Source organism: Chiloscyllium punctatum, chromosome 40, assembly GCF_047496795.1.
Source record: "Chiloscyllium punctatum isolate Juve2018m chromosome 40, sChiPun1.3, whole genome shotgun sequence".
In the NCBI taxonomy this organism is placed as follows: domain Eukaryota; kingdom Metazoa; phylum Chordata; class Chondrichthyes; order Orectolobiformes; family Hemiscylliidae; genus Chiloscyllium; species Chiloscyllium punctatum.
In genome coordinates, this window is record NC_092778.1 from 64,774,770 (window position 1) to 64,799,274 (window position 24,505).

At 49.7% G+C, this 24,505-nt stretch overlaps 2 protein-coding genes and 1 long non-coding RNA gene across 6 annotated transcripts in view; 2 read left to right on the top strand and 1 right to left on the bottom strand.

Moving 5' to 3' along the window:
* The window catches only part of LOC140464708 (transmembrane protein 238), a 41,211-nt gene extending 34,572 nt beyond the window's left edge, over nucleotides 1-6,639 (top strand). The window contains exon 2 of the mRNA XM_072560150.1: nucleotides 6,245-6,639. The gene's annotated coding sequence lies outside the window, so the exon portion shown is untranslated. The remainder of the gene's footprint in view (nucleotides 1-6,244) is intronic.
* LOC140464709 (uncharacterized) overlaps nucleotides 1-10,229 on the bottom strand; it is a 41,241-nt gene extending 31,012 nt beyond the window's left edge. For 2 of the 3 annotated variants that reach the window (XR_011954964.1, XR_011954966.1), the window contains exon 1: nucleotides 9,957-10,107. This is a non-coding gene — a long non-coding RNA (uncharacterized lncRNA). Of the gene's footprint in view, nucleotides 1-9,956 lie in introns of all 3 variants that reach the window. The other variant, XR_011954965.1, reaches the window with a different exon arrangement.
* The window catches only part of rrn3 (RRN3 homolog, RNA polymerase I transcription factor), a 42,913-nt gene continuing 28,628 nt past the window's right edge, over nucleotides 10,221-24,505 (top strand). Inside the window, exons 1-6 of one of the 2 annotated variants that reach the window (XM_072560143.1) lie at nucleotides 10,221-10,332; nucleotides 19,770-19,875; nucleotides 19,961-20,017; nucleotides 22,503-22,592; nucleotides 22,826-22,955; nucleotides 23,897-23,956. In XM_072560143.1, coding sequence (XP_072416244.1) covers nucleotides 19,783-19,875; nucleotides 19,961-20,017; nucleotides 22,503-22,592; nucleotides 22,826-22,955; nucleotides 23,897-23,956 — 430 coding nt within the window. In that variant the 5' untranslated portion in view covers nucleotides 10,221-10,332; nucleotides 19,770-19,782. The remainder of the gene's footprint in view (nucleotides 10,333-19,769; nucleotides 19,876-19,960; nucleotides 20,018-22,502; nucleotides 22,593-22,825; nucleotides 22,956-23,896; nucleotides 23,957-24,505) is intronic. The other variant, XM_072560144.1, reaches the window with a different exon arrangement.

Genomic DNA, 24,505 nt, shown 5'->3' on the forward strand with positions numbered 1-24,505 from the left:
ATCTATCTAGATACATCGTAAATGATACTATTGTGCCCACCTCTATCACCTCTGCTGGCAATGCCTTCCAGGCACCCACGACCCTCTGCATAAAGAACTTTCCAAGCATATCTCCCTTAAACCTTTCCCCTCTCACTTTGAACTCATGACCCCTAGTAATAGAGTCCCCCACTCTGAGAAAAAGCTCCTTGCTATTCACCCTGTCTATACATTTCATGATTTTGTAGACATCAATCAGGACTCCCTTAATCTCTGTCTTTCTAATGAAAATAATCCTAATCTACTCAACCTCTCTTCATAGCTAGCACTCTTCATACTAGGCAATATCTTGGTGAACCTCCTCTGCACTCTCTCCAAAGCATTCACATCCTTTTGGCAATGTGGCAACCAGAACTGTATGCAGTATTCCAAATGTGGCCGAACCAAAGTCATATACAACTGTAACACGACCTGTCCATTCTTGTACTCAATACCGCATCCAATGAAGGAAAGTATGCCGTATGCTTTCTTGACCACTCTATTGACCTACGTTGCCACCTTCAAGGTACAATGGACCTGAACACCCAGATCTCTCTGTACATCAACTTTCCCCAGGGCTTTCCCATTTACTGTATAGTTCGCTCTTGAATTGGATCTTCCAAAATGGATCACCTCGGATTTGCTGGAGTGAACTCCATCTGCCCAACTCTCCAATCTAGTTATATTCTTCACTATCTGCTACTCGACCAATCTTAGTGTCATCTGCAAACGTGCTTATCAGGCCACCGATACCTTCCCCTAGATCATTTATGTACATTACAAACATCAGTGACCCAACATCGATCCATACATTCAGAGAGATGTACAGCATGGAAACAGACTCTTCGGTCCAATCTGTCCATGCCGACCAGATATCCCAACCCAATCTAGTCCCACCTGCCTGCATCCGGCGCATATCCCTCCAACCCTTCCTATTCACATACCCATCCAAATGCCTTTTAAATGTTACAATTGTACCAGCCTCCGCCACTTCCTCTGGCATCTCATTCCATACACATACCACCCTGTGTGAAAAGGTTGCTCTCTTTTATAGGTCTCTTTTATATCTTACCCCTCTCACCCTAAACCTATGCCCTCCAGTTCTGGACTCCCCGACCCTAGGGAAAAGACTTTGCCTATTTATCCTATCCATGCCCCTCATGATTTTGTAACCCGCTATAAGGTCACCACTCAGCCTCTGACATTCCAGGGAAAACAGCCCCAGCCATTAAGCCTCTCCCTACAGCTCAAGTCCTCCAACCCTGGCAACATTCTTGTAAATCATTTCTGAACCCTTTCAAGTTCACAACATCTTTCCGATAGGAAGGAGACCAGAATTACATGCAATATTCCAACAGTGGCTTAACCAATCTCCTGTACAGCCGCAATATGACCTCCCAACTCCTGTACTATACTCTGACCAATAAAGGAAAGCATACCAAACACCTTCTTCACTATCTTATCTACCTGTGACTCCACTTTCAAAGAGCTATGAACCTGCACTCCAAGGTCTCTTTGTTCATCAACGCTCCCTAGGACCTTACCACTATAAGTGTATAAGTCCTGCTAAGATTTGCTTTCCCAAAATGCAGCACCTCACATTTATTTGAATTAAACTCCATCTGCCACTTCTCATCTAGTCAAGATTGTGCTGTAATCTGAGGTAACCCTCTTCGCTGTCCACTACACCTCCAATTTTGGTGTCATCTGCAAACTTATTAACTATACCTCTTATGCTCGCATCCAAATAAGTTATGTAAATGACAAAAAGTAGAGGACCCAGCACCGATCTTTGTGGCACTCCACTGGTCACAGGCCTCCAGTCTGAAAAACAACCCTCCACCACCACCATCTGTCTTCCAACCTTGAGCCAGTTCTGTATCCAAATGGTTAGTTCTCCCTGTATTCCGTGAGATCTAACCTTGCTAATCAGTCTCCCATGGGGAACCTTGTCGAACACTTTACTGAAGTCCATATAGATCACATCTACCGCTCGGCCCTCATCAATCCTCTTCGTTACTTCCTCAAAAAACTCAATCAAGTTTGAGAGATGTGATTTCCCACACACAAAGCCATGTTGACTATCCATAATCAGTCCTTGCCTTTCCAAATACATGTACATCCTGTCCCTCAGGATTCCCTCCAACAACTTGCCAACCACTGAGGTCAGGCTCACTAGTCTATAGTTCCCTCGCTTGCCCTTACCACCCTTCTTAAACAGTGGCACCATGTTAGCCAACCTCCATTCTTCCGGCACCTCACCTGTGACTATCGATGATACAAATATCTCAGCAAGAGGCGCAGCAATCACTTCTCTAGTTCTAGGGTACACCCTATCAGGTCCTGGGGATTTATCCACCTTTACCCTTTTCAAGACATCCAGCACTTCCTTCTCTGTAATATGGACATTTTACAAGATGTCATCATCTATTTCCCTACAGTCTATATCTTCCATATCCTTTCCCACGGTAAATACAGATGCAAAATACTCATTTAATATCTCCCCCATTTTCTGCGGCTCCACACAAAGGCCGCCTTGCTGATCTTTGAGGGGCCCTATTCTCTCCCTACTTACCCTTTTGTCCTTAATGGTATTTGTAAAAACTCTTTGGATTCTCCTTAATTCTATTTGCCAAAGCTATCTCATGTCTCCTTTTTGCCCTCCTGATTTCCCTCTTAAGTATAAACCTACTTCCTTTACATTCTAAGTATTCACTCAATCTATCCTGTCATTATCTTACATATGCTTCCCTCTTTTTCTTAACCAAACCCTCAATCTCTTTAGTCATCCAGCATTCCCTATACCTACCAGCCTTTCCTTTCACCCTAACAGAAATTGATTTCGAAAGTTCTTGCCTAATTCAGTCAAAATTGGCCTTTCTCCAATTTAGAATTTTACATCTAGTCTATCCTTTTCCATCATTATTTTAAATGCAATAGAATTATAGTCCTATGGAACACCACTGGTCACAGTTCTCCTTTTTGAGAAAATCCCTTCTACTACTACTCTGTGTCCCCTCCTGTCCAGCCAGTTCTCTACCCATCTAGTGAGTACACCCTGGACCCCATGTTACCTGACTTTATCAAATGCCTTACTGAAGTTCATGTATATGTCATCTACAGCCCTTCCTTCACCAATCAACTTTGTCACTTCCTCAAACACGTCATTTCCTCTGAGGACAAATTGGAAGGTTCCTGACTGGTTGCAAAGCTTTGGATTATTTTTACACCCTTTTTAAGGTATAAAGCATAGAACATTACACTGCAGAACAGGCCCTTTGGCCATCTATGTTGCGTAGACCTGTGAAACCAATGTAAACCCCATCTGACCTACGCTATTCCATTATCATCCACATGTTTATCCAATGACCATTTAAAGGCCCTTAAAGTTGGCCAGGCGAAAGCGGGTACTGCAGATGCTGGAGATCAGTGTCAAGATTAGAGTGGTGCTGGAAAAGGACAGGTCAGACAGCATCCGAGGAGCAGGAAAATCGACGTTTTGGGCCAAAGCGCTTCATCAGGAATTTCTGATGAAGGGCTTTGGCCCGAAACGTCGATTTTCCTCCTCCTTAAAGTTGGCCAGTCTACTACTGTCTACATTCCATGCTTTTACTACTCTGAGTAAAGAACCTACCTCTAACATCTGTCCTATATGTATCACCCCTCAATTTAAAGCTACGTCCCCTCGTACTCACCATCACCTTCTGAAAAGGGCTTTCACTGTCCACCCTAATATTCTGATCATTTTGTATGTCTCTATTAAGTCACCTCTTAATCTTTTTCTCTCTAACAAAAACAGCCTCAAGTCCCTCAGCCTTCCCTCCTTACCAGGCTACATCCTGGTGAATCTTCTTCTGCACCCTTTCCAATACTTCCACATCCTTCCTACAATGTGGCGAACTGAACTGTACACAACATTCCAAATGCGGTCACAGAGTTTTGTACAGCTGCAACATGACCTCATGGTTCCGAAACTCAATCCCTCTACCAACAAAAGCGAACACACTGTACACCTTCTTAACAGCCCCATCAACCTGCGTGGTAACTTTCAGGGATTGATGCACATGGACATCGAAACCTCTCTGCTTATCTACACTGCCAAGAACCTTACCATTAACCCATTACTCCTGCCAAAGTGAATCACCTCACACTTTTACACAAATAACTTCATTTGCCACCTCTCAGCCCAACTCTGCAGCTTATCTATGTCCCGCTGTAACCTGCAACATCCTTCGGCACTGTCCACAACTCTACCAACCTTAGTGTCATCTGCAAATTTACTAACACATCTTTCTATGCCCTCATCCAGGTCATTTATAGAAATGACAAACAGCAGTGGCCCCAAAACAGATCCTTGTGGTACACCGCCAGTAACTGAATTCCAGGATGAACATTTCCCATCAACCTCCATCCTACAGCTTACAGCTAGCCAATTTCAGATCCAAACCGCTAAAACACCCTCAATTCCATGCCTCTGCATTTTCTGCAATAGCCTACTGTGGGGAACCTCATCAAACGCTTTACTGAAATTCATACACACATCAATTGCTTTACTTTCATACACGTATTTGGTCACCTACTCAAAGAACTCAATAACATTTGTGAGGCACTACCTACCCTTAACAAAACCGCGTTGACTATCCTTAGATTATAAATCCTATTTCTTATAATTCTTTCCAAAGCTTTGCCCACAACCAAAGTAAGGCTCCCTGGTCTATAATTACCAGGGTTGTCTCTACTCCCCTTCTTGAATAAGGGGACAACACTTGCTATTCTCCAGTCTTCTGGCACTATTTCATGGTTGTCAATAGGAATAAAGATCAAAGGCAATATAATCTCCTCCCTAACTTCCCAGAGAATCCTAGGATAAATCCCACCCGGCCCAGGGGACTTTTCTATTTTCACACTATCCAGAATTGTTTTCACGTCCTCATGAACCTGAATCCCATCTAGTCTAATAGCCTATACCTCAGCAAGACAAGCAAAGACTTAGTTGCAAAGCTTTATTGTAAAACAATTTTATTAAGATGAAGTCAGAGAAGTTTATTAGGTTCTCATAAAAGGTTAACAAACTTGGGCAGTGGTTCACAATGTAGAATATACTCGTGTCAACAGTTAGATGGAGGAGCACACAAAATGGTGAGCTATTGCTCTGACCTTTGAGCCTTTTACTCTATTTCTGTCTTGTTTTGCTTTTGACTCTGGATGGTCTTTCTCTCTGCCAATGCAAGTAGTTTTTTTTGTCTTTTATCCAATCCCTGCCTCATCCTAATCATCTTCAGCCACGTGTGAGATACCTTCCTTGACCAAGGGCTCAGTGGTTAGCACTGCTGCCTTGCACCACCAGGGACCCGGGTTCGATTCCCACCTTGGGCGACTGTCTGTGTGGAGTTTACACAATGCCTATAATGTTCGGTGCATTAGTCAGGGTAGGGGGATGGGTCTGGGTGGGTTATTCTTTGGAGGGTTGGTGTGGACTGGTTGGGCTGAAGGGCCTGTTTCCATACTGTGGGGAATTCAATCAACCAGGAATAGTTTGTTGTTAGCATCACATATTGGGTAATGTTCTTGTATCTCAATGCTTTTACATGCATAGTTTCCTATCTGAGAGAAACATCTGAATTCCATTTTCACACAAGTAATTTAGTCAGTCTTAAAAGTCTTGTCCACTTGTGAGAAAACTTTTCATAACTTGACAAACTCTGATAATCTCTCTGCCATGTCCTATTTTCTACATTGTTTACTACTGTGCTTTTACACCTTACTGTCTACAAAGATATACACAAAGTCAAGTTTTAGCAAAGTGCAAGATCAGATTTTAACAATTAGTGCTTTGGTTATTAGTAATCTAATAACTTTACAGGGCCTTACAATGGATTAGGATCCCAGGAGTGGGAATTTCTGTCCACTAAGACCTGCTGGCTGATAAGAGTCCAGCTACTCTTTGACTTAGTTGCACCACTGTGGATGCAGTAGCTGCTGCTGCAATAGTACCACTGGTGGACCAGGATCATTATACAGGCCAAAGCTAAGTGGTTGTAGTGATTCTGTCAGGTCAGGGTCACATGATTGGGTAGGGTTGGAATAAAGGCACTCAGCAACCATACCCACCATCCCTCAGAAAATGTGGCAGCTAAATGTGCACAACAAACTCTCAGAATGTGACAATGACCAGATAATCTGTTTTTGTGATATTGATATTTCATTTTTTTCAATCTACTTATAGGAAATAATAATAGGAGCTAAAGATATTGAAGGGTATGAGAGGGGTAGAAGGAACAGGCTATTGTGTTTGATGATCAGCCATGACCATAACAAATGGTGAAGCAAGCTCCCAGGACCAAGTGACTTATTCCTATTTTTTATGACTGCGGGATGAATGGAGAAGATAACTTCAAACCTTCTTCAAAACAGACATTTTAAATCCACCTGACCTGGCAGATCGTAAAACTCAATGAAGCTTCAAATGTGTCAGTATCCAGTATTGATGAAGGGTCACTGAACTTGAAATGTTCACTGTCTATCTCTCTACAGATGTTGCCTGACCTGAATTTCTCCAGTACTGTTTTTGTTTTATATTTCCAGCATCCGCAGTCCTTTGTTTTTATTTTAATGCAAATATCTGTCATTGTAAAAGATCTTTGTCAAGATTCTGTTAGAATCCTGCATATAGTATTCACCTCATCACATGGTGAATAATGTTCAGACTTTCGAAAAGATGAAGAAAATGTGAAAAAGGCCGCTGGCTAAACTTCTGTTTTCAATATAGAATGAAAGAGTTGGGATTCCATGCTTTAAAAGGCATGGATTTCGATGTGATTTGACTGAGCTATTTAAGATGATAAAGGAAACAGTTTGAGTGGTCAGTTTGGTCCAAACAACCAGATGTGGAGAGTTCCAGGGCCACAATTTAAAGTTGTAAAAGGACAGATCGAGGTAATCATGAGGTAGTTCTTTTCACAATGACAATGAATAATAAAAGTGATTATTAACAACATCAATATAGCTCCCATACATTCGAGACATAGGTCATAACGTTAGCTAGAATCGAGATGGTGGTGCTGGAAAAGCAAACAGGTCAGGCAGTATCCAGGAAGGAGAATCGACGTTTTGGGCTTTTGCCCTTCATCAGGAATAAGACATTCCTGATGAAGGGCTTTTGCCCAAAACATCAATTCTCCTGCTCCTCGGATGCTGCCTGACCAGCTGTGCTTTTCCAGCACCACACTTTTTGACTCTGATCTCCAGTCCTCATTTTCTCCTCATGGAGTCAGCTAGCAGGGCCACAGAAGTATCATAGTACATATGTTCCACGGATGTCACCAACACTGGGGGTGATGAGGTGGTGGAGCTGGGGCTGACAAAGTGGAGCTTCTCTTCCTGGCCATGTCCGAGGAGTAGGTCTCCTTGGTTGCACTCACCCTGCCTTCTCCAGTCACTGAACTGCTCTGGGAGGGAGCCTAAGTCTCAAAACCAGGCCTGTGGATGCTCCCCTTTCCTTTTTAACCAGTGAACCAGCTCTTATCCAGATATCAAAATAATCCAAAAAAATGACCAAAATGTCTGCTGGCACATTCACAAGCAGGAACAGTGATATCAGCTGATCACAATTCTGTGTTCCTCTGTATGCGCACACTCATTGATCCTGATCACATTATTTCATTGAGTTATCTTCTGGACAAATTTTAAAAATATCTTGGGGACAGAGGTAGGGTAAGAGAAGATTGTTCCAGAATTTCAACCCTCAAATTGGCTTGTATCTTTGTGGTTTAGAGTCCGTTCAGACCTTTACACTCAATTTATGTTTGAAACCAGTATGAAGTTCCTGACTCATGTTGATCCTGAAATGATGTGTAATGTAAATGTATTTAAATTTATTATTATCAACTTGAGTGAAATTTTGGGTACTAATTGGCTATGCCACTAATCTGGTATTGTATTGGCAGCAAGATTCCATTGATCATCCTTCAAAACGTTTTATGGTCATGGAAAGACGACATTTAGGAATCAAGGCCTTTTGCTCCTCCTGAGAAGTTTAAAAGGTAAAATTGGGAGGGCTGTGGGCAAAGAATGAAGCTAATTGCATAGTTCTTTTACATAAGTGCACGATTGCTCCTTTCTCTGTTGCAGCTGTGGTTTAGTGGGTAGCACTTCCATTCAAGTTGTAAATCTGTGCGTTCAGATCTCCCTCCAGCAACTTGAACACAAATGGAGGTTTACATTCCAGAGAATTACTGAGAGTGCGCTCCACTGTTAGGAGGTGGTGTCTTTTGATGAGAGAATACAACAAAGCCCTGTGCGTTCTCTCAAAATGGCCATGCAAGATCCCAAATCTCTGTTTCGAAGAAATTCTTCTTGGAATCCTGGGCAATTATTTATCTCTCAATCAACATTACAAAAACATTATCTGGTCAGTGTTGATGGTTACTACACTTAATTGACTGTCAAGCACTTTGGGATCTCCTGAACTGATGAAATGTAAATAAAGTTCTTTATTTTTGAGATAAAAGCTGTTATAATCTGATTTGGTGGCTAATGTGTGGTTATGACCAACGTTAGAAGCTACCACCCATTGCCCCATGATGGTTTCTTCAAAGGAAGGAAGCCCAGTCATTTGCTTATATTTCTAACTTACTGCTGCAAAGACAAAGGAACAGAACTAAACCTGGGGAGGGGTGGGGGGAGAAGGAGGAGACAATTCAAAATACAGGGGATGCCATTTAAGACCAAGATGAGATTCAGAGAAATGTAACAGTGCAGAAGGAAGCTAATTGGCCCATCATGTCTCCACCAGATCTTCAGATAAGCAGCATCTAATACCAATATTGTATTTTTTCTTAAATACAAAAAACTTTGCATCTACTTGCTCAAGGGAGTGCTCAGTCTTTGGTAGTCTCTACCCTAAAGAGCAAGGGAAGCTCAGTCTTTGGGGATATTTGAAGTAGAGGTTGATACGTTTTGATTATAAAATGATTTATGGGGTGGGAATGGGTGAAAGGCATCAGTATTCAAGCACTGCGTTAAATGGCAAAGCAGACTCAAGGGGCTGAAATCACCGACTTCAGTTGCTGCTCACAAAAGATGGAAAATGGGAAACTAGCCATGGAATTGGAGCAATGAACTGCAAATGTTGGCGATGCAAAGCATAAAACAAATTGCTGGTGAAACTCAGCAGGTCTGGCAGCATTCATAGAGTCATAGAGATGTGCAGCATGGAAACAGACCCTTCGGTTCAACCCTTCCATGCTGGCCAGATATCCCAACCCAATCTAGTCCAGCACCCTGCCAGCACCCAGCCCAAATCCCTCAAAACCTTCCTATTCATAAGCCCATCCAAATGCCTTTTAAACGTTACAATTGTACTAGCCTCCACCACTTCCTCTGGCAGCTCATTCCATACACTTATCACCCTCCGTGTAAAAAGGTTGCCTCATAGGTCTCTTTTATATCTTTCCCCTCTCACTGGAAACCTATGCCCTCTAGTTCTGGACTCCCCAACCCCAGGGAAAAGACTTTGCCTATTTACCCTATCCATGCGCCTCATGATTTTATAAACCTCTATAAGGTCACCCCTCAGCCTCTGACACTCCAGTGAAAACAGCCCCAGTCTGTTCAGCCTCTCCCTATAGCTCAAATTTGTAAGATGAGGAACAGAGTTAATGACTCGAGTCTGGTAATTGTTCACCATAATTCTGTAGAAAAGCCACATTAGACGTGAAAAGTTAACTCTGCTTCCTCTCCACAGATGCTGCTAGACCTACTGAGTTTCTCCAGCAATCTCTATTTTTGCATGGAGCTGAAGTGTTGCAGGAGTCAGTCTAGAGATAACAGAAACTTTGCGGCTGATGAAAGGGAAGCAGTTAAGAAGCTGCTTTTTCCGATAACGGAGGCAGAAGCTCAGCAACAAAAAAAACACGGATGTTGCTGGAGAAACTCACCGGATTCGGCAGCATCTGTAGAGAGAGAAATAGAGTTAACGTTTCGAGGCGAGCGAACATTCTTCGGAAGCTCGGTTCGGCTGCACACACAGGAGGATATTACAAACAGCTCGGTTCATGGCCGGAGGATAACTAACTCTCACCGTCAGGGGAAGGAAGGAAATGTCTCTCAGATCCCTGCACAGCGTCCGCCATTTCAGACCAACCGCCACTCTCACCTCGTCACCCGTCACCCCGCCGCTGATGCCCTTCCGGGGGCAGTGCAGCTGCTTCCGGTGCACGGCCAAGATGGCGCTGGCGGGAGGTGACGCGTGTGGTGGCCGTTAACGGCCAGCTCCCCGGGAGGAGTGGCGATTTACAAGGTGTCGGCGATCCGGTAAACACCGCGATTCCCCCTCCCTCAGCAAACAGCACGGTCTGAATGTGTTTAATAACACATTCCCCGCTCTCTGGGGTATTAATCTGATGCTGAGGAATGAGCGTCTGACAGGAGGAATTCTCCCAGGATCAGGGCCTGCCTTTCCCGTGTGTCACAACAAAAACACAGCATTTTAATCGGCTCTTCCACAACGTGTCTCCTCCGCCCTTGGTCTTGACTTCACATGGAGGCTTGTGGTTCTGTCCTGGGGAGGCGTCGGAACAGGGTGTTGGGATAGACAGGGGGAGTAGATACTGGAGATGAACGCTGTGGAGAGAGAGAGAGGGGGGATGGGATAGACAGGGAAGTTGGAGGTGAGGGGGGGGGGGAGACTCGAGTGCAGAGATAGGGATGGACGGGAGATGGAATGGGAGGGGTAAAACACTGGAGTAGAAGTGGGAGATGACATAGGGATGGAATGAAGGGTGGGGAGAGAGAGGGGATGGGGTGGGGGTATAAGGGAATAGGTGTTTCGGGGGGAGATGGAGAGAGAGGGGGAGGACGGAGATTGTGGGGAGGGGGGGAGAGATGGGGGGGGAGACGGAGAGATGGGGGGGGGGAGACGGAGAGATGGGGGGGGAGAGACGGAGAGATGGGGGGGGGAGAGACGGAGAGATGGGGGGGGAGAGACGGAGAGATGGGGGGGGAGAGACGGAGAGATGGGGGGGGAGAGACGGAGAGATGGGGGGGGAGACGGAGAGATGGGGGGAGACGGAGATGGGGGAGGGGAGACGGAGATGGGGGAGGGGAGACGGAGATGGGGGGGAGATGGAGACGGAGATGGGGGGGAGACAGAGGGGGGGAGATGGAGACGGAGGGGGGGAGATGGAGACGGGGGGGGGGAGACGGAGATGGGGGGGAGATGGAGACGGAGGGGGGAAGGGGGAGACGGAGAGGGGAGAGGGGGAGACGGAGAGGGGGAAGGGGGAGACGGAGAGGGGGAAGGGGGAGACAGAGATGGATGGGGGGGGAGACGGAGATGGGGGGGGGGAGACGGAGATGGGGGGGGGTAGACGGCGATGGTGGGGGGAGACGGAGATGGATGGGGGGGGAGACGGAGATGGATAGGGGGGGGAGACGGAGATGGATGGGGGGGGGGAGACGGAGATGGATGGGGGGGGGAGACGGAGACGGGGATGGGGGGGGGGAGACGGGGATGGGGGGGGGAGACGGAGACGGAGATGGGGGGGGGAACGGAGACGGAGGGGGGGGAGACGGAGACGGGGGGGGGAGACGGAGACGGAGGGGGGGGGAGACGGAGACGGGGGGGGGGGGAGACGGAGACGGATGGGGGGGGGAGACGGAGACGGATGGGGGGGGGGAGACGGAGACGGATGGGGGGGGAGACGGAGACGGATGGGGGGGGAGACGGAGATGGGGTGAGGCGGAGATTGAGGGGGGGGAGACGGAGATGGATGGGGGGGAGACGGAGATGGAGGGGGGGGGAGACGGAGATGGAGGGAGGGGGAAAGAGATTGAGGGGGAGACGGAGATTGAGGGGGGGAGACGGAGATGGGGGGGGGAGACGGAGATGGATGGGGGGGGAGACGGAGATGGATGGGGGGGGAGACGGAGATGGATGGGGGGGGAGACGGAGATGGGGGGGGGGGGAGACGGAGATGGGGGGGGGGGAGACGGAGATGGATGGGGGGGGGAGACGGAGATGGCGGGGGGGGGGAGACGGAGATGGAGGGGGGGGGGGGAGACGGAGATGGAGGAGGGGGAGACGGAGATGGATGGGGGGGAGACGGAGATGGAGGGGGGGGAGACGGAGATGGAGGGAGGGGGAAAGAGATTGAGGGGGAGACGGAGATGGGGGGGGAGACGGAGATGGAGGGAGGGGGAAAGAGATTGAGGGGGAGACGGAGATGGATGGGGGGGGAGATGGAGGGGGGGGAGACGGAGATGGATGGGGGGGGGAGACGGAGATGGAGGGGGGGGAGACGGAGATGGATGGGGGGGGGAGACGGAGATGGAGGGGGGGGAGACGGAGATGGATGGGGGGGGAGACGGAGATGGATGGGGGGGAGACGGAGATTGGGGGGGGGGAGACGGAGATGGAGGGGGGGGGGAGACGGAGATGGAGGGGGGGGGGGAGACGGAGATGGAGGGGGGGGGAGACGGAGATGGAGGGGGGGGGAAAGAGATTGAGGGGGAGACGGAGATGGGGGGGGAGACGGAGATGGAGGGGGGGGAGACGGAGATGGAGGGAGGGGGAAAGAGATTGAGGGGGAGACGGAGATGGGGGGGGAGACGGAGATGGAGGGGGGGGGAGACGGAGATGGAGGGGGGGGAGACGGAGATGGATGGGGGGGGAGACGGAGATGGATGGGGGGGGGAGACGGAGATGGAGCGGGGGGGAGACGGAGATGGGGGGGGGGAGAGACGGAGATGGAGGGGGGGGGGGAGACGGAGATGGAGGGGGGGGGAGACGGAGATGGAGGGGGGGGGGAGACGGAGATGGAGGGGGGGGGGAAGAGATTGAGGGGGAGACGGAGATGGGGGGGGAGACGGAGATGGAGGGGGGGGAGAGACGGAGATGGGGGGGGGGGAGACGGAGATGGGGGGGGGGGAGACGGAGATGGAGGGGGGGGGGGAGACGGAGATGGAGGGGGGGGGGGAGACGGAGATGGAGGGGGGGGGAGACGGAGATGGAGGTGGGGGGGAGACGGAGATGGAGGTGGGGGGGAGACGGAGATGGAGGTGGGGGGGAGACGGAGATGGAGGTGGGGGGGAGACGGAGATGGAGGGGGGGGAGACGGAGATGGAGGGGGGGGGAGACGGAGATGGAGGTGGGGGGGAGACGGAGATGGGGGGGGGGAGACGGGGAGTAGGGGAGACGGAGATGGAGGGTGGGGGAGACGGAGATGGAGGGGGGGGGGAGACGGAGATGGAGGGGGGGGGGGAGACGGAGATGGAGGGGTGGGGGGAGACGGAGATGGAGGGGGGGAGACGGAGATGGAGGGGGGGGGGAGATGGAGGGGGGGGAGACGGAGGGGTGGGGGGAGACGGAGACGGAGGGGTGGGGGGAGACGGAGATGGGGGGGGGAGACGGAGATGGAGGGGTGGGGGGAGACGGAGATGGAGGGGGGGGAGACGGAGATGGAGGGGGGGAGACGGAGATGGAGGGGGGGAGACGGAGATGGAGGAGGGGGAGACGGAGATGGAGGGGGGGGGGACGGAGATGGAGGGGGGGGGACGGAGATGGGGGGGGGGGGAGACGGAGATGGAGGGGTGGGGGGAGACGGGGAGTGGGGGAGACGGAGATGGAGGGGTGGGGGGAGACGGAGATGGAGGGGTGGGGGGAGACGGAGATGGAGGGGTGGGGGGAGACGGAGATGGAGGGGTGGGGGGAGACGGAGATGGAGGGGGGGGGGAGACGGAGATGGAGGGAGGGGGAAAGAGATGGACGGGGAGACGGAGATGGAGGGGGGGGAGACGGAGATGGGGGGGGGGGAGACGGAGATGGAGGGGGGGGGGGAGACGGAGATGGAGGGGGGGGGGACGGAGATGGAGGGGGGGGGACGGAGATGGGGGGGGGGGGGAGACGGAGATGGAGGGGTGGGGGGAGACGGGGAGTGGGGGAGACGGAGATGGAGGGGTGGGGGGAGACGGAGATGGAGGGGTGGGGGGAGACGGAGATGGAGGGGTGGGGGGAGACGGAGATGGAGGGGTGGGGGGAGACGGAGATGGAGGGGGGGGGAGACGGAGATGGAGGGAGGGGGAAAGAGATGGACGGGGAGACGGAGATGGAGGGGGGGGAGACGGAGATGGGGGGGGGGGAGACGGAGATGGAGGGGGGGGGGGAGACGGAGATGGAGGGGGGGGGGGAGACGGAGATGGAGGGGGGGGAGACGGAGAGTGGGGGAGACGGAGATGGGGGGGGGGGAGACGGAGATGGAGGGGTGGGGGGAGACGGAGGGGTGGGGGGAGACGGAGATGGAGGGGTGGGGGGAGACGGAGATGGAGGGGGGGGGGGAGACGGAGATGGAGGGGGGGGGGAGACGGAGATGGAGGGGGCAGGAGACGGAGATGGGGGGGGGAGACGGAGATGGAGGGGGCAGGAGACGGAGATGGGGGGGGGAGACGGAGATGGAGGGGGGGGAGACGGAGATGGAGGGGGGGGGAGACGGAGATGGAGGGGGGGGGAGACGGAGATGGAGGGGGGGGGAGACGGAGATGGAGGGGGGGGAGACGGAGATGGAGGGGGGGGAGACGGAGATGGAGGGGGGGGAGACGGAGATGGATGGGGGGGGGGAGACGGAGATGGAGGGGGGGGAGACGGAGATGGAGGGGGGGGAGACGGAGATGGAGGGAGGGGGGGGAGACGGGGGGGGGAGACGGAGATGGAGGGGGGGATACGGAGATGGATGGGGGGGGAGACAGAGATGGAGGGAGGGAGGGGGCGAGACGGGGGGGGAGGCTGAGATGGAGAGGGGGAGACTGAGATGGGGGGGGGGAAGGGGGAGAAGGAGATGCGGGGTGAGGGGGGAGACGGAAATGGAGGGAGGGAGATGGAGGGGGGGGGGAGACGGAGATGGAGGGAGGGGGGAGACGGAGATGGTGGGGGAGACTGAGCTGGAGGGAGGGATGGGGGGAGACTGAAATGGAGGGGGTGGAGACTGAGATGGAGGTGGGGGGAGACCGAGATGGAGGGGGGGAGGGGGTAGACGGAGATGGAGGAGGGAGGGGGTAAACTGAGATGGAGGGGGGGGAGACGGAGATGGAGGGGGGGAGACTGAGATGGGGGGGGGAAGACTGAGATGGGGAGGGGGCAGACTGAGATGGGGAGGGGGGAGACTGAGATGGGGGGGGGAGTCTGAGATGGAGGGTGGGAGACTGAGATGGAGGGGGGGAGACTGAGATGGAGGGGGGCAGGGGGTTGACGGAGATGGGGGTGGGGAGACTGAGATGGGTGGGGGGAGACGGAGATGGAGGGGGGGGAGACGGAGATGGAGGGGGGGGGAGACGGAGATGGAGGGGGGGGGAGACGGAGATGGAGGGGGGGGGAGACGGAGATGGAGGGGGGGGGAGACGGAGATGGAGGTGGGGGGAGACGGAGATGGAGGTGGGGGGAGACGGAGATGGAGGTGGGGGGAGACGGAGATGGAGGGGGGGGAGACTGAGATGGAGGGGGGGGAGACTGAGATGGAGGGGGGCAGGGGGGAGACTGAGATGGAGGGGGGGGGGAGACTGAGATGGAGGGGGGCAGGGGGGAGACTGAGATGGAGGGGGGGGAGACTGAGATGGAGGGGGGGAGACAGAGATGGGGGGAGATGGAGGGGGGGGAGACGGAGATGGAGGGGGGGGAGACGGAGATGGAGGGGGGGAGACGGAGATGGGGGGAGATGGAGGGGTGGGAGACGGAGATGGAGGGGGGGAGACGGAGATGGGGGGAGATGGAGGGGGGGAGACGGAGATGGGGGGGGGAGACGGAGATGGGGGGGGGGAGACGGAGATGGGGGGGGGGGGAGACGGAGATGGGGGGGGGGGGAGACGGAGACGGGAGGGGAGGGGGGGAGACGGAGACGGAGACGGGAGGGGAGGGGGGAGACGGGAGGGGAGGGGGAGACGGAAACGGGAGGGGAGGGGGAGACGGAAACGGGAGGGTAGAGGGGGAGACGGGAGGGGGGAGGGGGAGACGGAGACGGGAGGGGAGGGGGGGGAGACGGAGACGGGAGGGGAGGGGGGGGAGACGGAGACGGGAGGGGAGGGGGGGGAGACGGAGACGGGAGGGGAGGGGGGGGGAGACGGAGACGGGAGGGGAGGGGGGGGAGACGGAGACGGGAGGGGAGTGGGGGTGACGGAGACGGGAGGGGAGGGGGGGGAGACGGAGACGGGAGGGGAGTGGGGGTGACGGAGACGGGAGGGGAGGGGGGGAGACGGAGACGGGAGGGGAGGGGGGAGACGGAGACGGGAGGGGGGGAGACGGAGACGGGAGGGGAGGGGGGGAGACGGAGACGGGAGGGGAGGGGGGAGACGGAGACGGGAGGGGAGGGGGGAGACGGAGACGGGAGGGGAGGGGGGGAGACGGGAGGGGAGGGGGGGAGACGGAGACGGGAGGGGAGGGGAGGGGGGGGAGACGGGAGGGGGGGAGACGGAGACGGGAGCGGGGGAGACGGAGACGGGAGGTGAGGGGGGGAGACGGAGACGGGGAGGGGAGGGGGGGAGACGGGCGGGGAGGGGGGGAGACGGGGAGGGGAGGGGGGGGAGACGGGGAGGGGAGGGGGGAGACGGAGAGGGGAGGTGGGGAGACGGTGACGGAGACGGGAGGGGAGGGGGGGAGACGGGAACGGGAGGGGAGGGGGGGAGACGGAGATGGGAGGGGAGGGCGGGAGGGGAGGGGGGGAGACGGAGATGGAAGAGATGGGACGGGGGGAGATGGAGATGAGAGGGGGGAGACGGAGATGGGATGTGAGATGGAGATTGGGGGGGAGACGGGGAGGGGAGGGGGGAGATGGGGGGGAGACAGAGATGGGGGGTTTTCTGAGATGGTGGTGGAGGGGGGAGACGGAGATGGGGATGGGGGGATTCTGAGATGGGGGTGGAGGGGGGGAGACGGAGATGGGGGGGATTCGGAGATGGAGGGGATTCGGAGATTGGGGTAGAGGGGGGAGACGGAGATGGGGGGATTCGGAGATTGGGGTGGAGGGGGGGAGTCGGAGATGGGGGGGATTCGGAGATGGGGGTGGAGGGGGGAGACGGAGATGGGGGTAGTTCGGAGATGGGGGTGGAGGGGGGGGAGACGGAGATGGGAGGTTCGGGGAAGGGGGGAGACGGAGATGGGAGGGAGGGGGAGACGGAGGAGACTGAGAGGAAGGGGGAAGATGGAGATGGAGGGGGGAGACGGAGGAGAGGGAGGAGAGGGAGGGGTGAGATGGAGATGGGAGGGGGGGTGAGACAGAGATGTGGAGGGTGGGTGGGAGATGGAGATGTGGGGAGTTGGGGGGGGGGGGGAGACGGAGACGGAGACGGAGATGTGAGTGGGGAGGTGGAGATGGGAGGGGGAGACGGAGATGGGGGCCGGAGACGGGGGGTGAGGGAGAGATGGAGGAGCCGGAGAGGGGAGGGGAGATAGGTGGGGATTGGGAGGAGGGAGAGGTGGAGGGGGAGAGGGGGGAGACAGGAGAGGGAGAGGTGGAGGGGGAGAGGGGGTAGGTGGATGGGGGAAGGAGGGAGGGGGAGATGGAGAGGCTCAGAGGGGGGAGGGGAAGATGGAGAGTCGGTGGGGAAGGGGGGAGGGGGAGATGGAGAGGGTCGATGGGGAAGGGGGGGGAGAGGTAGAGAGGGGCGATAGGGGGAGATGGAGAGAGAGAGGTGGGGAGGGTGGGGAGACGATGGGAGGGTGGCAGGAGATAGGAGAGCCTGGGGGGGAGAGAGAGGAGGGTGGGGCAAGGAAGAATTGATGGGTGGGGTAGGTGACGAGTGAATGTGGAAGAACAAAGGGAAGGAGAGAGTGAATGTGGGAGGGGGGAAAAAGACCATGGGCTAGAAAATGAGAGAATGTTATGGGGGAATGTTGAAAAGTAGGTGGGGGCTGGGGAAGCTCAGTTGTGGTGGGGAGTATTAAAAGTTTGGATCGTGGTGTGAATCTGTGAAGTGGCAGGATAGAAGCTGAAAGAATGGGGATAAGGAACAGGAGAAGACTTGGGAGTTGTAGGAGTGGAGCTCCACAGTGGCAGCCATTGCTACCTTAGCTTGCAAGCCCTGAATGACCCATTTGAAACACATGGGTGGGGAGATGGTGGTCATAGTCTTGGATGCTGGCAAAGAACTCCTACTCAGCTTAACAAGGGAAGATGGGTTTTGGGGAATGATGCTGTATCAAATTCTGCAAAAGATGTTGAGAAGAACTTTGTCAGCCAAAGAATGAAATTTAAGACTTCAATTAGAACTGTTTCAGACCTGCAGCAGAGTTTGAATACCTGATTTACAGGGGTGCTAGCATGAAAATAATCAAAAATAATCACAGGTCTGAAATCTGGTTTGATCATATTTTGTGTTTTATTTAACAAGGTACGGCACGGTGATAGTGGTTAGCACTGCTGCCTCACAGCGCCAGAGACCTGGGTTCAATTCTCACCTCGGGCAACTGTCTGGATGGAGTTTGCACATTCTCCCAATGTCGGGTTTCCTCCGAGTGCTCCGATTTCCTCCCACAGTCCAAAGATGTGCAGATTAGGTGAATTGGCCATGCTAAATTGCCCGTAGTGTTAGGTGAAGGGGTAAATGTAGGCGAATGGGTCTGGGCGGGTTACTCTTCGAAGGGTCTGTGTGAACTTGTTGGGCTGAAGGGCCTGTTTCCACACTAAGTAATCTAATCTTAAAAAAAGATAGTTTTTCACTGAAACATAAGCATGCAAAGCTGCAAATCTGGTTCTAGAAATAGACCAAGTTTATTATGCAAAACAAAAGATAAAATAGAATAAATCATGCTGTGTACATATAACATAATTTGGAAGATTTCAAAACAGTAAAAATACAATATTCCATCTCAAACACCAGAGAGAATTCCCTTCGCTGTCATATCTCTGGGTTTGACTTAACTATTGCTTTCAGTTCCTGGTCTTGATCATTTGATAGTTTTTTCCTTAAGTAATCACACAGAGCTTAGACTTTCTTAGTGTCAGATAACCCCTTCAGGGTTCTGATCAAATGCTCATGGTCTTATGTTTTTCAAATGAAAACCTGTATCTTGAGGTAACTTATTTCCTAACTTTTCTGAACTAATTGCTTCCTCTTGGAGAAACAGTTTCAGACATCTACCTTCAATCAGGACTTCTGCAAACTGAAACCAAAAGCTTTCCAATTGATGGTGTTTTGCCTCAGCCAAAAATAAAGCTTTTGACCCTTCTAACTGAAAGCATGCTGATGCTCTTCAATGTGTACTCCACTGCTGGTATAATTCTCCCAATGCAAACAAATTCTCATTAACACACCAGGATGTCTGCCTCATGCTAGTTTTTTTTAAAAAAAAGACTTCAGAAATGCTGACAAGTTAATCATTAAACACACAGACCAAAATCCATTAGTTCAAAATCCAAATTCAATTAATAATAAAATCTCACACCATACATCACTGAGGATATTTACGTGTACATTAAGGGAGAATGGCATGTGGCAGGAAGCTCAGTTTAGAAGGGTAGTGTAATAGTGTGGGAGGACATGTGGGATTGAATCTGCGAATGGTTAGGGCAGGATAGAAGCAGAAAGAGTGGGAACAAGGGAGAAGAGAAAACCTGGAGGTGCAGGACTTTGGAATAGATTTTGTAAAGGAAGAGTTGACAGAAGGATCAAAGGTGTATTCTTTTTATGATGGTACGATAACTGATTTAAAAGATATCACAGAAGGATACATTTACAATGTATGAATAATTCTTTCTAATTTCCTGAAGGCTTCCATTGACAATGTTGGGAGAAAGTGAGTTCTTCAGTTCCCCACCAAGGAAAGCTGTGCGATTTGGTGGAACAGTTACAGAAATCTTAAAAAAATATAAACAGGTAACATAAGTTATACCAAATAATTATATAGATGTGCAAGAAATGTTCTCACCTTTCTGTAAATTTGAATAATTTTTATTCTTAGGGAGATACTGTGGATTATGATTTGCTGATGACACAGCTGGATGATCCAGAAATAAAGGTAATCAACAAATTCTTTTATATGCATTTCACTTGTGCAGCATTTTCCTGTTATACATATAGAACTTTACAATTCTAATGATTTGCATTTAATCTGTAGGGTTTGTACTCCTTAATAACAAATCATTTTAATTTTGTGAATATGGTGGACCTGTTTCTTTATATCTGTATGTATCTATTTTAGATTAGCAGATGCAAGGATTATTTGCACTAGTGTTGGATTAAAGTGGTAGTGTAAATCTAGATGGTAGGCATAATCTTGACTCTGGGATGAAACAGTGTGAATCCTGAGTTCAGCACTAATGTTTAGAAGTCTAAATGTGCACTAGATCTGTCTGTCTCACTGCTAACAAATAAATTTTGAGTAGTTTTAGTCTAACTTTGGGTAGGACCCCAGGACAATAACGTTGTCTCACTCACAAGTAGTTGATGCAAAACAGATGTCTTCAAACTTTTCTTATTTGTGGAAATTCACTGAAAAAACTGCCATTCTCATAGCACCACACTGCAACTACTATCTTGGTCCCAAAGGCCCTCAATCCTTACCTCCAAAAGACAATATCATCCACCTAAATTAAAGTCTATAATATAACAGCAGACACACAAGGAAAAGGCCCATCATTTTCTGATGCTGTTTGCTCAACACCAAACCGTGTTTGGGCAGCTGATGATTTAACCAGTACTTAAATATAAAATTATTGTGTTAATATGGTTTGGAATGGGATGATGGACTCAATGAGTAATGTCCCTTCTACTGAGCCAGAGGTTACAGGTTCAGGTCTCACTCTGGGACTTATTGGCCACAGGGATGTTCGTGATACGAAGGAAGTACGTTCACGATGTGATTCAATCAGTTAATGATCAGCCTGTTAATCCTTCCAACACTTATCACAATTCTCCAAAAAGAGGAAACTGAGAATAATTTGAAGGTATAAAACAAGCAAACAGACTTCTAAAAGATTCTTTAGCCTTTTGGTGAAATTATACACTGAGGTAATTTTGACTGTGCCAATTATTAATTCTAGGCCTAAAATAGTATTTCATATTAATTATAATATTGAATCCAAGTGTGTGAACTGAGATTTAATATTACAACTACCATCAGCATTGTTAATTAAAATCAATGCATTTTGGTCTTTTGAAGAAAAATCTGGTCAAAAATTAAAGTTGATAGTTTAGAAACCTTTCATCATTTAACTGATTCTATTTCCTTCTTGTAAATTTGTTCTATAGTATAATGTTGTTGTTTATATTAAGCTGCTTGTTTTGTTTCTTCTGTCCTTCGGTTGTTTCCACACTCATGTTTGAGACACAACTTTGTGGATTCATGTTCCACTTAAGAGACTTGTGCACAAAATGTAGATTGATCCTCCATTGCAGTATTAAGGGAGAATTGCACTGTCAGAAGTGTCACAGTTTGGACAAAATGTTAAACCAAGGCCATGGCTACTTTCTAAGGTGGACATTAGTAATCCTAAAGCCCAATTTTGGAAATGATTTGAGCGTTATCCTTGGTGCAACAATAGAAAGTGCTGGAGAAATTCAGCAGCACCTGTAGAGAGAAAAGCATAGTTAACATTTCGAGTTCAGTAACCCTTCAATGGTTCTGTTCTATAAATGCAAATCTGCTTGTCTTTCCCTTCTTCATTCTCTTAATGGATTATTTATTGAAGTTTTTCTGATTTAATGTTAAACTGTGGTTCTATCTGCGTGCAGTGATGATTCAGGAAGAAAGATCCTGTGGCAATACTTAGATGTTTACAGCATGGAAATAGGCCCTTTGGTCCAACTTGTCCACGCCACCCAGTTTTCGCAATTAATTTAGTTCCATTTGTCTGCATTTGGTCCCTATCCCTCCATACCTATCCCATCCATGTAATGTCCAAATGTTTCTTAAATGACAAAATTGTACTTGACTCCACCACACTTCTGGCAGCTCATTCCAGACTCTTATCATCCAGTGTGTGGAAAAAATTGCCCCTCTGGACTTGTTTGTATCTCTTCCTTCTCACCTAAAATCTATGCCTTCTAGTTTTGGATTCCCCTATGATGCGGAAAAACTGTTGGTTATTTACCTTATGGGGGCCTGTCATGATTTTATAGACCTCTATGAGGTCACCTCTCAGACTCCAACGCTCTAGGGAAAAAAACTCTCAGCTTTTCCAACCTCTCCTTGTAACTCAAACCTTCCAATCCAGATAACGTCCTAGTAACTCCAGAAATTTTCCCTGGGATCCTGGACACCTTTTCTCCCTTGAGCAATGCTTGAGAAGATTAGTTGATGCAATTTTATTTGTTTATTTCGCTCTGCGTATTGACAGTACTATCTACCTGTTAACAGTGATTGCATTTCAGAGCAGTTCTATGGTTGTAAAGCACTTAGTGAATTATTCTGAGCATGTTATAATGTTCTAAATAAATAGAATTCACTTCAGTCATTACATTTGGAAGTTTATATTAAAGTGCTTATTTCTTTTCTCCCCCAGGATGCTCAAATAATCAACTGGCTTCAGGAATTTCGTGATGCTGTAGCACAGTTAACAAAGGAATTTGAACACGTTGTTAGCAAAATACTGGTTAGCTTCTCTGAATTTTTATGCATAATCAAGATTGGTCAGAAAATATTTGCTGTATTTCATTGTTGAATAGCTCTTATTGATGGGCTTGAGTTTTCTTAAATCTGCCATTGTTACATTGCCACATAGCAAATTACAACTGTTAATTAAGATATTTAGATAAGACCTGAAAGTTTAAATACAATTTTAAGAGATATATAAAGACCATCAGATTTTTACAAAAATAATTTCAGAAGCTGCCATGGCTGTCCCGAAGCCCAATGGTGGTAGAGGAATACTTGGCCTTCTTAAGTAACCTCGTGTCAGCACAGACAGTATATCTGAGGTCTTGCCTTAGTATGCTGGTCTCCAGTTTTGTCCCAGGTATGAAAACATTCCTTCTTTTTTCTTTTCCAATACATTGTGAAATGCATAGTCTTATGTCCTTTAACTGTGAAAGAGACGAGCTGTTTCTTTGGTTCAAGTGATTAATCGGGCAATACCTTTCAGTCACCTATGTTTTAGTGCAGTACAGAATTATTGGGTACGTTTTGATAGGCTTGGTTTTGTAAACAAAAGTAATGAACAAACCAGAATTATATGTTTTCAAATTAAGTTTAGTTTCTCATAAATCACACTCTCCTACTGAGAATGCAATTGATCTGTCAGTGTTTCATGCAGCTAGCACTTTTGGAAGGCTGGTGTGAGTTTCAGCTAATCCCTACAACATAGAAATAGATGCAGCTGTTGTTTTAATTAGGAGCAGATGGAAACAAGGATCAAACCAAGTTGTAAATGAGAGTTAATAGAGCCCGTATGGCGCACTGCTAGTGTCCCTACCTCTGAGCCAGGAGGCTCAGGTTCAAAACGTCTATAATATCATCTCTGAGCCAGTTGATTAGAGAATATCTAAATGAGAGTTATTGTTGGATTTGCTCATTTGGAGGAGCAGTAAACTCAGATTCTTATTTATAGTTTCTGTCTGTAGGAGTAGATACCAATTATACAGAGATTTATTTCATTTATCATACATAAACTTCCTGCTCGGTGCAAAAAGAGAACTGTGCAGTAAAAGGGAGAACAGGATGAGAGTAATATGATGGTGATGCTCAAATCATTGGCGAGTTTACAGGAAGTAAGTTGTCAAATGGCAGCTGCAAGAAACAGATTAGATAGAATGTATTAAAAAATGCATCTAGGAGAGAAGAGATATTGTGAGGTAGAGTGGATGCAAGATCTTTCTGGAGCTTTTAATAAACTTTTGTTTGTTTATTTGTGGCTCTCTTATATTTTAATATCAATCCATGTGTATATGTTTCATATAGGGAGAATTGTTATCCAGGAAAATGGTGTGGATGTTTCAGACTCTGAAGATGAGGATGAAAGTAAGTATTTTGTTTTTGTAGAGATGGCCAGATTGACATTTTGAATAATCTGGATTCTAAAGATTTATAACAATTCTCTGTAATGTCCTCAAGTACTGCTGCTTTAATACTGAAGCCACAATGACTACATTTCACATCTTTTGCAATATATACTGTTTCTCTGCTATTGTAGAGCCAGCAGGTCTGGCAACATTTCTGGAAGGAGACTCTTCCTGAGTTAACAAATTAATTTTCATGCTGAAGCAGAGGTGGGATTACTTGAACTTCACTATAGATGCCAGTTTGCCAGCATTTTCCTGTATCTGACATTTTACTAAGGGGATGGGAGTGAGGTTTGACAGTTACCTGCTTGACACGGTAGGTATTCAAATGAAGATAATACTTGGATGTTCCACATAGCTGATGGGCCTTCCAGTATTGCTGAAGCCTGTAGATAGCAATGTGGTGGCCTCTTGATGACAGGGTGTGGGAGAGGCTAGAGCCACATCCTGCAAAGCAACCCAACTGTGCCGAGTGCTACCACAAGCTATCCTGAATAGGAGTTCCCAC